The 13475-nt window shown below is 28.8% G+C and overlaps 2 protein-coding genes across 2 annotated transcripts; both read left to right on the top strand.

The window, feature by feature from the left end:
- Positions 1–32: 32 nt before the first annotated feature.
- Positions 33–848, top strand: LOC8281636. Its single transcript, XM_002521761.4, has one exon. It carries the CDS (start codon positions 74–76, stop codon positions 623–625), a length of 552 nt encoding a protein of 183 aa, XP_002521807.1. The 5' UTR covers positions 33–73; the 3' UTR covers positions 626–848.
- Positions 849–9990: 9142 nt separating this feature from the next.
- Positions 9991–13231, top strand: LOC112535293 (protein NRT1/ PTR FAMILY 5.10-like). Its single transcript, XM_025157830.2, has 4 exons — positions 9991–10353; positions 10469–10686; positions 11609–12123; positions 12225–13231. The coding sequence occupies exons 1-4, from the start codon at positions 10188–10190 to the stop codon at positions 13039–13041; spliced, it is 1716 nt and encodes a 571-aa protein (XP_025013598.2). The 5' UTR covers positions 9991–10187; the 3' UTR covers positions 13042–13231.
- Positions 13232–13475: the final 244 nt, after the last annotated feature.

Below are 13475 nucleotides of genomic sequence, written 5' to 3'. Positions count from 1 at the left end.
AAGCAAAAAAATCGTCAAAAATCACAATCGCATTCGCATTTTCACATGTTTCTTCATCAAATCTTCATTTCATATGTATAAAAATAAGAGTCCCCATTCACATGATCCTACCCCTCTCCTTTCAAACCCCAAACCCTCGCCATCGCTTCTCACCAGCCATGATCCCGACCACCACCACCGCAGTCTCACCACCTCGGTATTCTCGCCACTCCGCCGGATCATGCTAGCCGCCCCCTCGTGGCTGCGCATGAGACGGAGCCGCTGTGTTTTCCTCCTCCTCTGTTCGCCTATTCTTCTCCCCTTCCTGTGCGCTTCTTTCCCTCTCCTCTGCGCCGCCGAGCTCTGTATCCGTATCTGCCGCCGCGCTCGGCGGAGAAAAGACGGCGATGACGATGAGGATGACGATGTAGATGGGCTGAGGCGATGCGAAGAAGGTTTCCGCGATTGCGGTTGCAGTCGAAGAGCTGAAGAGGAAAAGGAAGTGGGGCTGTTACAGAGGTATCTGGAAGATCAACTGAGACTCGTTGGATCTGTTTATGAATGCGGTGATGAATTTGATGATCAACAACAAGAAAATCAAGATATCACTCAAAATACTGATTTTAGAACTCCTCTTTTGGCTTAATCTTCTTCTTTTTTTGTTTTTTGGTTCTTTTTGCTAATTATTGTTGTAAATGACACTTATTTACCAAGAATTTTGAGGGTTTTTCATTTTAGGATCTTTTCTGGATTCCAATTTTCAGTATTACTGTTCCATTTACTGGAATGAAGAGTTTGGAAAAGTACTGTGCGACTGTACTCTGCTCAATTTTTACAACCATATCAGTAATCTGAGATTTTATCATCAACAGCGTAAATCTAAGATTTTCTTTTAATATCCTTTCAACTAATATTATATAAACATAAATGTATTTACAGCAATCCCAGTGAGTTCTAAATCATACTAATTATAATGTTCGTAAAGGAAGGGTGCTTTGATTTATGAATCAAAATATGGTGAATACTATAATTAGAATGGGTGACTCTTATTATAAATAAGTATTATAAATAACTTTTTCTTAAAAGAAATAATGAGTAACTTGAATAACTGATTATAATAATATTTTAGAAAATATGATAAATAAATATAAGCTTTTTAACTATAAAATTGAAAGTAGTGACATTATTTGACACCATATTATAGATATACATTATTTCATCATTCCTTATAAATATTTTAATTGAATTTTGTCAAAGAAGAAGCCTTTTGACCTTCCAAATATCAACTCTTTATACTAACTAATTGGATCATGGATTTTATATTTTTTACATTTAATGAATTAAATATTACTATTTCAATTCAATACTTCCTTTTTAAACTCCAAATTTTTTTTGAAATCATATTATTTTTTTATAAATTATACATTTATACTATTTTATTTCATTTTTTTAGTATGATTTTTTATTAGTGACTTTTATTTATTTTTATGAATTTCAATAACAAAATTCTATTATAATTATAATTATATCAAATAAGTTATTAAGAAAAATATTATTAATTTCTTAACCATTTTTTTTACTAATCTAACTTTTGGGCATCATTATAAAAAAATAAAATCCAATTTTAGGCATCTTTTCGAAATGCATTGATAAAATCAAAAAGAATAATTATGTTAGTATTATAACTCAGATCAAATATTTAATTTCATACAGTTTATACAATATATATCAAATTGTACCCATGGTGTTGGGTGAGGAAGAGCACTATCAAAATACTGCCTATGCATAGGCTTGTGGAGTGAAAAATTAAACATTTTGACCAATCAATTGTGTTTTCTGTAGACTTAATTTCAATATAATAATAACATCTGAATTAAATATTTTTCTCTTCAGAGAATAATAAAAATCACCTTTTTATTCAAATGAGATATCAAATTAAGATTTTATTTTATTTTTGTTATTGCTTGGAGATGTATAATAAAATAAAAAATAAACCTGCTATTAGATTGAAGTTTTATACTAATAGATCAGAAATTGTAATATTTATAAATTGAACAGAAACTTTTTAAAACAGAAAAAATAAAAAGAAAGAAGTTTGTTGTTAATCAAATCTAAAGTCTTAATAATTTTAAATGATATTAAATGGAAATAGAATTTATCTTATAAATGGTTAAGATTTTTTTAAAAAAATTATCTTGTCTTATTACATGTTTTACCTATTAATTATAGATTACCTGTTTTACTTATTATTATAGATAAAAATATTTATGACAATTGTGTCATGTAATACCAAATCAATACCCCAAGTTGAAGTATAAATAGATGATATACCATTATAATTTAATTGAACCTTAGGGACTTTCTAAGTGCTTTATTTCTATCACAAAAAAATTGTTTAAGTTATTTAAAAAAAAAATTATGGTAAGTTTAAGAATTTATATAAAAAAATAATCAAAAATAAAAAAGAACTGGCAATACTCTTTCTTAAATTCTCTTTTAGAAAATTACTCTTTTATGTTCGTTTTATTTAGTTTTTCAACTTAATAACTTATTATCTATTTAATAAGTTAAATTCATTTTAATTTATTTAATAAATAAAAATAAAATTAATTTATTTACTAACGATTAATTTTAAAGATATTTTATTATATGAGTAACAATATTTTTTATTTTTAACAATTTCATATAGATTTTATTTTTTATATAAATAATTGTAAAAGTACAAAATTGTTAAAAATAAAAAAAATTATTATATACGTAATAAATATTTTCAAAATTGAAATTAAAACAATAAATCTTAAATTATAACATTTGCATATGTAAAAGGGATTTACCTTTTCATTAATAAAAAAATTATTTTATTTTTATTTATTAAAATAAATATAAAATTAATTTAATTTGTTAAATAGATAACAAATTATTAAGTTGAATAGCTAAATAAAGTGAACAAATAGGAAAGCAATTATAAAATAATGATAATGTGAGTGTTAAAAAGATATATTAATTATTCCAAAAAAAATCAATTGACAATAAAGAATTTATGATTTTATTCTCAAACACTTGATTAATTTGAATGTTCTTCCATATCATGTGATCATAAGAATTATTTTAATATAATTAATTTATTTCTTTAAATTATAAATTTAATTTAGTTCTTGTAGAAAAATTTGTATAATTTTGTTTTTAATTATTTAATTATTTAATTTTTTTTTCATTTTTTTTATAAGAATTATTTATATAAAATGATTTTCGTCCAAAAAGCAGCGCCAAGCTATTTCTAACTAAAACTGCTAAAAAGAACTAGTTTCTAAGTAAAAGAATATAAACTTTACACCAGAACGGCGGGTCAATTATTAGACTTTTCTCTGTCAATTTATTTATTTAATGGTATGAATTTCTTATTTAGTGAGGGTATATTTCTTATTTTATTGTTAATAAGGAATTAATATATTCATATGGAATTAAGATAAAACAAGACATTAATATATTAAAAATAATTAAACATAAAATAATTTAAATTATAATAATTAAAATAATACATAATAAAATATACTCTATTATCTTATTTTAATTGTATATTACATTTTTATATAATAATAATAATAATAATAATAATAAATAATATATGTGATATTAATAAATACATAATATTATAATTTACACACAAATAGTAAATTTTGAAAAATTATTGTTTTATGTGAAAAAATAAATAATCATAATAACAAAGCATTTTCATGAGTATGAATAAGACTTTTTTTTTTTTTTTTATTAAATATGAGTTTGAATCACAAACGTTTAGTTGGGAGGCTCACGGCCAAGTATCTCTCAAGTCACGAGTTTAGAGATGGCAATGGTGAATAACATATTTTATCCTTTCAAAAAAGAAATCTATAGTTTTTTAAAACTTTATCATCTTATCAAAGCACATTTAAAGAATTGTTTTTTTATTTTTTATTTTTGTTTAAATATATGGTAATATTCAAGCTCTCAGAGATTAAAATTCGTTAATGATATATGTTCTCAAACTTTTTGGTATTCATTTACGAGATGATATTTTTTTCATTTATCTGAATTATATTTTAGTATGTCTAGTTTAAATTAAAATCTTCTTTCATAATTTAATATTAGATTCCAGAATCAAAAAACTATAATATGTTAATCTGTATGATTTAATATTTGTGTAAAACTTTGAATGTGCTTATTTTGGAGCCAAAACATTAAATAATATATAATTAAATAAAAAGTATCAAGAATGGTATCTTCCATAGATCCGATCAAATCTCGGGCTGGTCGGTTCAAACTAGGTTTGATTGAAGTTGAAATTTTCAAGTTTAAATCTGAGTTCAACCCGATCGAATTATACAGGTCTAAATTTTGACCGAGCTCGGCCTCTCATATAAAAATTAAAATACTTTATTTTATAATTTTCGGACCAAATCGAACTTGTTAGGCGACCTCAAAGAAATTATATTTTCAAATTCGTCCAAAAAGTAAATGGACTTTATCTATTATGGAAGCATGAATATTTTCATTTAATTAGATTTATATTCCAATAAATTTAATTTCTTTTATTATTCTTTAGCTCCTTGCTTGCTGTTACTAGTTGCTTTATTTTGGGAGTTTTATGGCCTATTTTGCTTTGTCAGATTGTTTGGAAAAAAAATAGAACTCTATTTTATTATTTTTTTCGTTGCAGGTTGTTTTTGGTGGTTCTATTTGGAGATCTTGAGTCGTAATTTTGTTGATTGGGTTTCAATCTACTTTTTAACAATTCTTTTGACAGACTTTAATTGGAAAAAATAAATCCTGTTCTATCGATTTTAAAAATGTATTCGTACAAAGGTTACAGAAGATATGTTCTTTTGGAAGTTCAATGGCGGAGGGTTTTCTTTTTTCTGTTCGTAATTGTTATAAATTATGATGATGGAAATGAGGATATAACGAGAAAGATATGGTGTTGTAAGGTTCCTCCCAAGGTTAAAGATATGGTTTGGGGAGTCTCTCCGGGTTGTTTGCCAACTGCTGTCAAGTTTCCTCTTGACATGTGCAGGTTTTTCCTCGTCGTCTTGTTTGCATTCATGGAATGGAGACAATTTTACATATTCTGGTCATATGTCCATTTGTGTATGCTTGTTGGACTCTTTTAGATGTAAATCTCGATGTTGCATAAGTTTCCTCTTTCAACTGATGGTTAGTATTAGTTTTTACTAAATTGGTGCTAAACAAGTGCAGTTAGCTTTGATGTTATGTTGGGCTTTATGGAGATCTCGTAATGATTTGGTGTGGAATGCTAAACATCTTTGTTCGAGGCAAGTGGCTTATTTTGAAGGTGTTCAATTTCATATGTGGCAATCGGTGGGGAGTATGCAATTTGTTTCGGATCAGGTTCAACAATGGTGGGAATGGTGTTATTATATGGAGTACACCTACTGCCGATTGGATTGAAGTTAATATGGATGCAAATACTCTCAATATAAGGGGTAAGACTGGTTCTGGTATGGTGGCTAGATTAAGTAATGGTACTTCTGTTGCTGCTCGGTCTGCCACTGTGTATGGTTGTTATAACGGTTTTGGCAGAAGCCTTAGGTGTAACAAAGGCTTTAAGTTGGATTAAAAATAGAGGCTGGAGGAGAGTGATTGTTGAAATGGTTGCTTTTGTGGTTCATCAAGCTCTGCAATATTCATAGGTTCATGTTTCCCACTAGTGGCTTGATCTTTGAGAATTGTTTGGGCTTAATCAATGAGATAAGTGAGGTTAGACTATCATTTGTAAGGTGATTTGTGAATCAATCAGCTCATATAGTTGCTGGAGCTTGTGATTCTTGGTTAGATCCTATGGTCTAGGATTGTGTTGTCCCAGATTTTCTTTTACGTTTTGATTTAAGTTAATATATTTATTTTTTTTAAAAAAAAAATTAAATTTCAATTAATTAAAACTCGCCGCACGTCTTATTATATTTCATATAAAATATATATTTCTTACGAGTAGGAACTTATGCATCCGTAATATATTATTTTTTCCTTTTACTATGCTGGCTGCTTTATAATATATAGATAATTTAGTCAAATCTATGATTGTTGTTATTATTTTAATTATAAATAATAATATAAGAATGAATAAATTGTGATATAGCGCCGAATAAGCCACTGCTCTATTCCCGACTCGAAATATATAAAATAAGGGGCCCTACACCATACATCCTGCTGCCTCGGGATGACTGCACGTTACATCATAGCAGCATGACCAAATAAAGGCATAATCCCTACGAGGAACACACACATTCTATTGTTGAGGGTTCAGAGGAGGTATATTATGTCACTTTCGATCTGACTTCGTCACATGAAGACTTATTCAATGATTCTACGATTCTGTGTGATCAATTATCTTCTTATTTGGGTCTGTTCCCATACTAAGTACATAATCATGTTGCCGCTTGCTTTCATAAAACCGACCTTAACGGACATCTCTTCTATTTTCGCTGCTCGCCGATGGCGCACCTCTCCTAACTATTGCCTATTTATTCTGGAATAATCTTTTTTTGAGGATCAATTTTACATATTTCTACCAAATCCTTATATTATTAAGTACGGCTGGTACCATTTTCGATGTGTTTCGATTCTTCCATAAAAACCAGCGAGAGGTTCCCCACTCTTCTTTGATCCGTCTTAGGATCGAGTGGCAGCCTCGACGCAACCGGAAGTGCGATGTGTCTGGAAACTCAGAATCGTAAATGGATTCGAGTAATCTTGGAATATTAATGATACCAAAAAAGATATCTATGTATATCCTTTTAATCAAAATTTTTATAAAAAAATGGAGGCTAGTAATCTTTTTCGGAATTAGTGGTATGGCTTTGAAGCTCAAGGAATGATCTAGTCCCCTAGATGGGCAGGAACCTTTCATGGAACCTTAGAGTTGAAACCCATATCTAGAAGTGAGAACTCTTTAAAGCCGTTTTTCTATTTCTATCAATTCACTCTTCTTCTTCTAGAGAGGCCCTCATAGAAGAATTTGTTCATGTTAACATAAGGAAGCTTAAACAAGACAAATATCTCTCATCCATGGTATCTCTTCCCGCTTTTGCTATTGATCATTTTCTTCCCGCATCGCATCTATTGATTCAATTGGGCATTGCCTTTTAATGTCGTGACTCGATGGTTATTGCGCTTATTCCTCCCACTTGGGATACCATACCTTTTGCGATTCTTAACTTAATAAGGATTTCCAGTAAGACTCGGTCATAGGAACTTAGACCACCTACGCACTGGTAAACGAAAACCACCTCAACCGGATTAGAGTAAAACTGGTAAACAGCAGCAGTAACTTTAACTGTCCTAAGATAGCGAAATTCCTTGTTGTATAAGTAACGACCTGCACGAATGGTGTAACGACCAAGATGATCTATCCATGACCAGGATGAAGCTTGACTGAAACTAAGGATAAATATGCTATGCAGGAAGAAATAAATGCCCAAGAAAGAAAATAATAAGACTTAGTCTCATTGCATGGACCAAAATTGCAAGGCAGGCATCAACTAAACTTTCCAACTGGATGTGCGCACTTTACCACTAGATATCAAATCGTCGTCGCATGTTCAGTGCAAAGAATATCCTTCGATTCTCATTTTTTTATTATTCTGAAGATGGGTTTACCTCAAAATCCCCCTAGGCGATCTCGAGGTTAAGCCTTTACTAAAGTAGGGCGAGCAGCCCATCCCTCAACATCGTATTGTTCTTTTCCAACCTCGTCGCATCTCAGCTTATTGTATGCGGCCGACATGTGAGTGATGAGTGGGTAGGAGATCAATAGACACGGAAAGAGAAGACCAAAAAGAGCAGAAGGCACTCAGTTGTTTATATGAAATCAAGGAGTAGCAAGTTCAACTTTTACACTTTTCCCTTAGCTTTCGTCTTTCAGTGTCAGTGTCGGCCCAACAGAGTGCTTTCGCCGTTGGTGTTCTTTCTGATCTCTACGAGCATCACCATAATAATGACATTTGTCCATATGCCACGACCTGTTTACTAAGTTCATCATAGATTATTAATGCGTGCATTCTATTATCGTGGAAATATTCCCCCATGGCACACCTAGAATATGGTGCCAGAAATTGCAGAGGAGCAAGATCCGATTATGCTCATCACTTGTTGAAGTGAGATGATCAATATATTATGTGTAAGTTCAGAGTGATGTAATTTATAAAAAAAATTGATAAAATTTTAATTCTTTTTAAGTATTTATCACATTTTTTAAAATAATAAAAATTTAAAATATTTTAAATGTATTTTTCAATAAAATTTTAATATTAAAAATTATATCAATACTGTAAATATAAAATTATTTTAAGATGTTTATTATTTGACTATTAGTTATCCATAAAACTACTTATTGAAATGCTATCTTCTAAGATTAAATATTATTATATAATTACAAATCTGTTAATTAAATATAATATTAATAATATTAATTAAATTCAGTTATCATTTAACCAAACATTTATTTATTAATTAATATATTAATAATATAATAAAAATAAAAATTATATATCAGCAAAATACTTATATGGAATATATATTATATATAAAAATTGAACACATATGTTATAAAATTATTTATATCTTAATTTATAAATTATAAACATTTTTCTTTGTGACGTATTGTTCCATTGGATTTCTCTCTTAAAAACTTTCGAAGCAATTTTATAGTAAATATTTGTACCCATTCATTTTCTGATAAAATCTTCTTTTTCTCAAAATAACTATAAGTATGACTAATATACTATTACAAGAAGATATCATTATATAATTAAAGAACTAACATTTTAATTAATTTAGTATTTGAAATATAATCAAAATCATATATATGAAAATTAAAATTATTATTTAATTAGTAAATATAAATATAATATATGAGATCCATATATATATATATATATATATATATATATATATATATATATAATACAATAAAAGTATGTGCTTTTATCTTACTTTAGTTTAATTGTCTATTTTCATATAATATTAGCCAAAAAGAAAATTATAAGCGAAATATTAAAAAAAATTAATTGGACGTGTTTGTGTCAAGATTCAAGATCCAAGATCAAGATTCGTGGATTAGCTATTTTACAGACCGAGTTGAAAATTACATAACACAACAGGACAAATTAGTCCTTTTATATTTAAGGATTTATATTAGTTATTTAATTATGGATAATTAAGAAGACTCTGCAAAAGGAATTTCTACTTATTAAGATGAGTATTGGAGACCAGACACACTACTCTCTATTCAGTATTTAGTTATAGATTTTTAGTATTATTTGAGGATCAATAAGACTTCTAAGAAGTGAAAATTGACTTCATACCTTAAAAATATTGTCGATCTGAAAAAAGTTTTTATTTTTTATTTTATTTTTTAAGTTTAACTATTTAATTGCTGAACATGAGATTAAATACGTTAAGCTATATTTTTCTTAGTATTTATTTTAATATTTTATTTTATATAAATTTTGTTATTTTATATTTAGTGGATAATTTATTTATCGACATATCTTTATTAGTTTCAACTATTATTATTATTTAACTATTATATTAATTCAGTAATAATAAATTTTTATAAAAATGTCTAGATTGAAGACATTAGAAATATCATTTTTGTTTTAATCTATGTTGATATAAAAAATTTCAATTACATCATTAGTTTGAATTTTTTTTTTTAAAAAAAGTAAACATCATCATCTCATTTATTAGATTAGTATTTATTGTTAAAATAAGAGGAGTATTAAGTAATTTACTATATTAGATACTACTTTTATTTTATATTTTATTAGATTATAAATATCTGCATATTTTTTTATTAATTTATTTTAACATAAATTGGTGATTTTATTTAAAAGACTGAATCCAATAGATAAGAGAAACTACTTTTTTTTTTTTTAATTAGGGATTTGATTCTGTTAAAAAACATTCTGAAAATTTATTATAGAGGAATACACTATTAATTCTTCTAAAAAAAATAATAAAATATTAAAATTTTAGATATGCTTACTAAATTAAAAACTATTTAGTGATTTTTATGGGTATTTTTATTTATGAATCTGAACAAGTTAAAGATTGGGAAAAGAAGTCAACCCTATGATCTTTCAGCACGAGCTTAAGAAATCTTGTATATAAATATAATTTGCGCCAAGAACTGGTCTGAATTTTGAAAGCCAATGGCAATCTCTACTACTAATACTAACACTACTGCAGCTGCTTCTGCTTCTGCTTCTGCTTCCACTCCATTATTGGAAGACAAAGTTGACGGATCAGTAGACTACAACGGGCGGCCGGCCCACCGATCAAGCTCTGGCGGGTGGAGATCATCATCTTTCATTATAGGTAAGCCAGAGCTTAATTTTCTTTGGAACCCACATATATACGTTCAAGGATCAAGAATCAAGAAGCATAATGATGAGCTAAAACAATCTTTTATGTGTGTATTTGTCGTACGCAGCTGTGGAGGTTGCAGAAAGGTTTGCTTATTCTGGGATATCTTCCAACCTCATAACCTACTTAACCGGTTACCTTGGCCAGTCGACGGCGACCGCGGCTGAGAATGTGAATACATGGTCAGGCACAGCCACCCTTCTGCCGCTTCTGGGAGCGGCCATCGCCGACTCTTTTCTTGGACGCTACTGTACTATCATTGTTTCTTCTGTAATCTATGTACTGGTCAGTAATCTTTGCGTAAAGTAGTGTTTATGGTTCTTCTGATTAATTACAAAATTAAAATCGATTTAACGGTGATTTTCTTTTGAATGTTAATTGGTTAATTATCTATTCCATCCTCGTGTATCACGGCGTCAAATATTTATATTAAAAGCAAAACTTTCAACAACTAAAGGGCGTTTATTTATAAAAAATTAGGTTAGCTTTTTAGAAAATCTTTTAAATAAAAAATAAAAAAATATCTAGAATTTTATATTTACTTGTTTATTTTCTAAATGAAAATAAAATAATTTTTATATTTTTAAAATTATAGATAAAATTTAAATTTTCTTAAAAAATTCTGACATATTTTTTATATTTTTCTTTATATAACTGGCATTTGTTTTTAAATGAAAATAAGAAATTTGTACTTTATTTATTTAAAATCTATTTTTTGTATTTTAATATTATTTAAATATTATTTTTTTTATAAAATAATTTTGAAAATTTTATAAATATTTTAGAAACATAATTCTTTTAAAAAATTTAAAAAAATTCTCCAAGTAAAAATAATTTCATATTTAAAAATATAATATTACAACTAAAAAAAGAAAAATATTTTCAAATATTCATATTTATGCATGAGTATTATTCTGATATTTTTTGTTTAGAAAATACGTAATCGTGTAGTGGTAGTTCCATTGTTACTTCTTATTACATATATTTAAACTAACACATTTTGTTTTCTTTACAATGTCTCTTAACTTAATTTTGATTTTTTTTTATTTTTAGATTAAAAAATAAAAAATTAAGAAAACTTTGAAATGAGAAAAAAATTGAAAATTAAAAATGAAAATATCTATTCCAATGGTTTATTTTAGCGTTGTATTATGACCTCCCATTATTTCAATACTCTGATGAAACTTGGATAGGAAATGTCTAACAGGGACTGGGGTTGTTGACGCTATCAGCTGCATCAACTTCTCTTGATGGCAAATCATGTTCTCCTCCTTGGTACCAAGTAATCTTGTTCTTCTTCTCTCTATATTTAGTTGCTGTTGGACAAGGTGGACACAAGCCTTGTGTTCTAGCTTTCGGAGCTGATCAATTTGATGGAAAAGATCCAAGGGAAAGTATAGCAAAGAGCTCATTTTTCAATTGGTGGTATTTTAGCTTATCTGTAGGCATTACCTTAACACTTGTGGTTGTTGTCTACATCCAAGAAAATCTTAACTGGGTTCTTGGATTTGGAATCCCCTGCATTGTGATGCTAGCTGCATTGCTTATTTTCTTGCTTGGAAGTACAACTTATAGGTATAGCATCAGTCAGAATGAGAAAAAACCATTCATGCGAATCGGTCAGGTTATTGTTAGAGCAGTCAGGAATCGGGCAAATACTTCTTCAGGCATTGCTACAGGGGAGGAATCTTACCTGTTTGATCAAACTTGTGAGCAATTCAAGTAATTAAAGAGGCTTTTCTTGCTTCAATTAAAACTAGTCCTTGATTTACTTTTACATATAAGAATTTCGATTAATGCATTGATCTTTTCTGCCATGGAAGATTCCTGAACCAAGCACTGATAATACCAGATGATGCAATTGAACATCAAGGAGCCTGCAGTGCCACCGATGTTGAAGAAACAAAGGCACTGTTTAGGCTTATTCCAATATGGGCTACAAGCTTGGTGTATGCGATTGTGTTTGCACAGACTACAACTTTCTTCACAAAACAAGGAGTTACAATGGACAGAACAGTTTTTCCAGGCTTTCAAATTCCAGCTGCTTCACTGCAATCCTTTATTGGCATAGCAATTATTCTTCTCATTCCAATCTATGACCGCATTTTTGTTCCTCTGGCAAGACATATAGCTGGAAACTCATACGGAATTACAATGCTTCAAAGAATCGGAACTGGGATGTTCATATCAACTCTTTCCATGGTAACTGCAGCACTAGTTGAGCGAAAAAGACTGCAGACCGCTGAAGAAAATGGGTTGGTTGATCATCCGAACACAATAATTCCAATGAGTATCTGGTGGTTAGTTCCCCAGTATGTGTTATGTGGCGTTGCTGATGTGTTCACCATTGTTGGCCTTCAAGAATTTTTCTACGATCAGGTTCCTGAGGATTTGAGAAGTGTAGGCCTTTCACTCTATCTCAGTGTGATTGGTTTAGGAAACTTTTTAAGTAGCTTTCTTGTGTCTGTCATTGACAAAGCAACAGATAGAGATGGGCAAGAAAGCTGGTTCTCTAATAATCTAAACAGAGGGCATCTTGATTATTTCTACTGGCTACTTGCTGGACTTAGTATAATGGGATTCATGGCCTTTTGGATTTTTGCTACATCTTATATTTATAGAAGTGGAGTTGGAAGATAGATCTGTTCTTATACAAAAATCTCCACTTAAAGTCTAAGTTACAAATTGTGAGCAGAAATTGGGATTCTTGTATTTTTAACAAAGGAATTTTTTTTTTTTTTTAAACTATAGTGTAAAGGGAACAAACTCTACTCCATGCCTACCTACATTTGTTGTCACAAAATTAAACTTCCTAGAAATCTAGTAGCCATTTTTGTTTTTAGTTACATGGGAAGATGACTGTAACTTGAGAGTTAAAATTAAAATATATATTTATTATCATATTAAATTAAGATATGTATTTATCGTTAGATTAGATTGGTGAATGTAAAATTTAATAATTATTTTTAAATATTTTATACGGTACAAATAATTATCATAATTTTTTGAGTTTCTGAAACAATTATAAAATTATTAATGTATTAGAACTATATAATGTAATAAAATATTAAATT

The sequence above is a fragment of the Ricinus communis genome, chromosome 2, assembly GCF_019578655.1.
Source record: "Ricinus communis isolate WT05 ecotype wild-type chromosome 2, ASM1957865v1, whole genome shotgun sequence".
In the NCBI taxonomy this organism is placed as follows: domain Eukaryota; kingdom Viridiplantae; phylum Streptophyta; class Magnoliopsida; order Malpighiales; family Euphorbiaceae; genus Ricinus; species Ricinus communis.
This window is presented reverse-complemented; position numbering and strand designations above follow the sequence as displayed.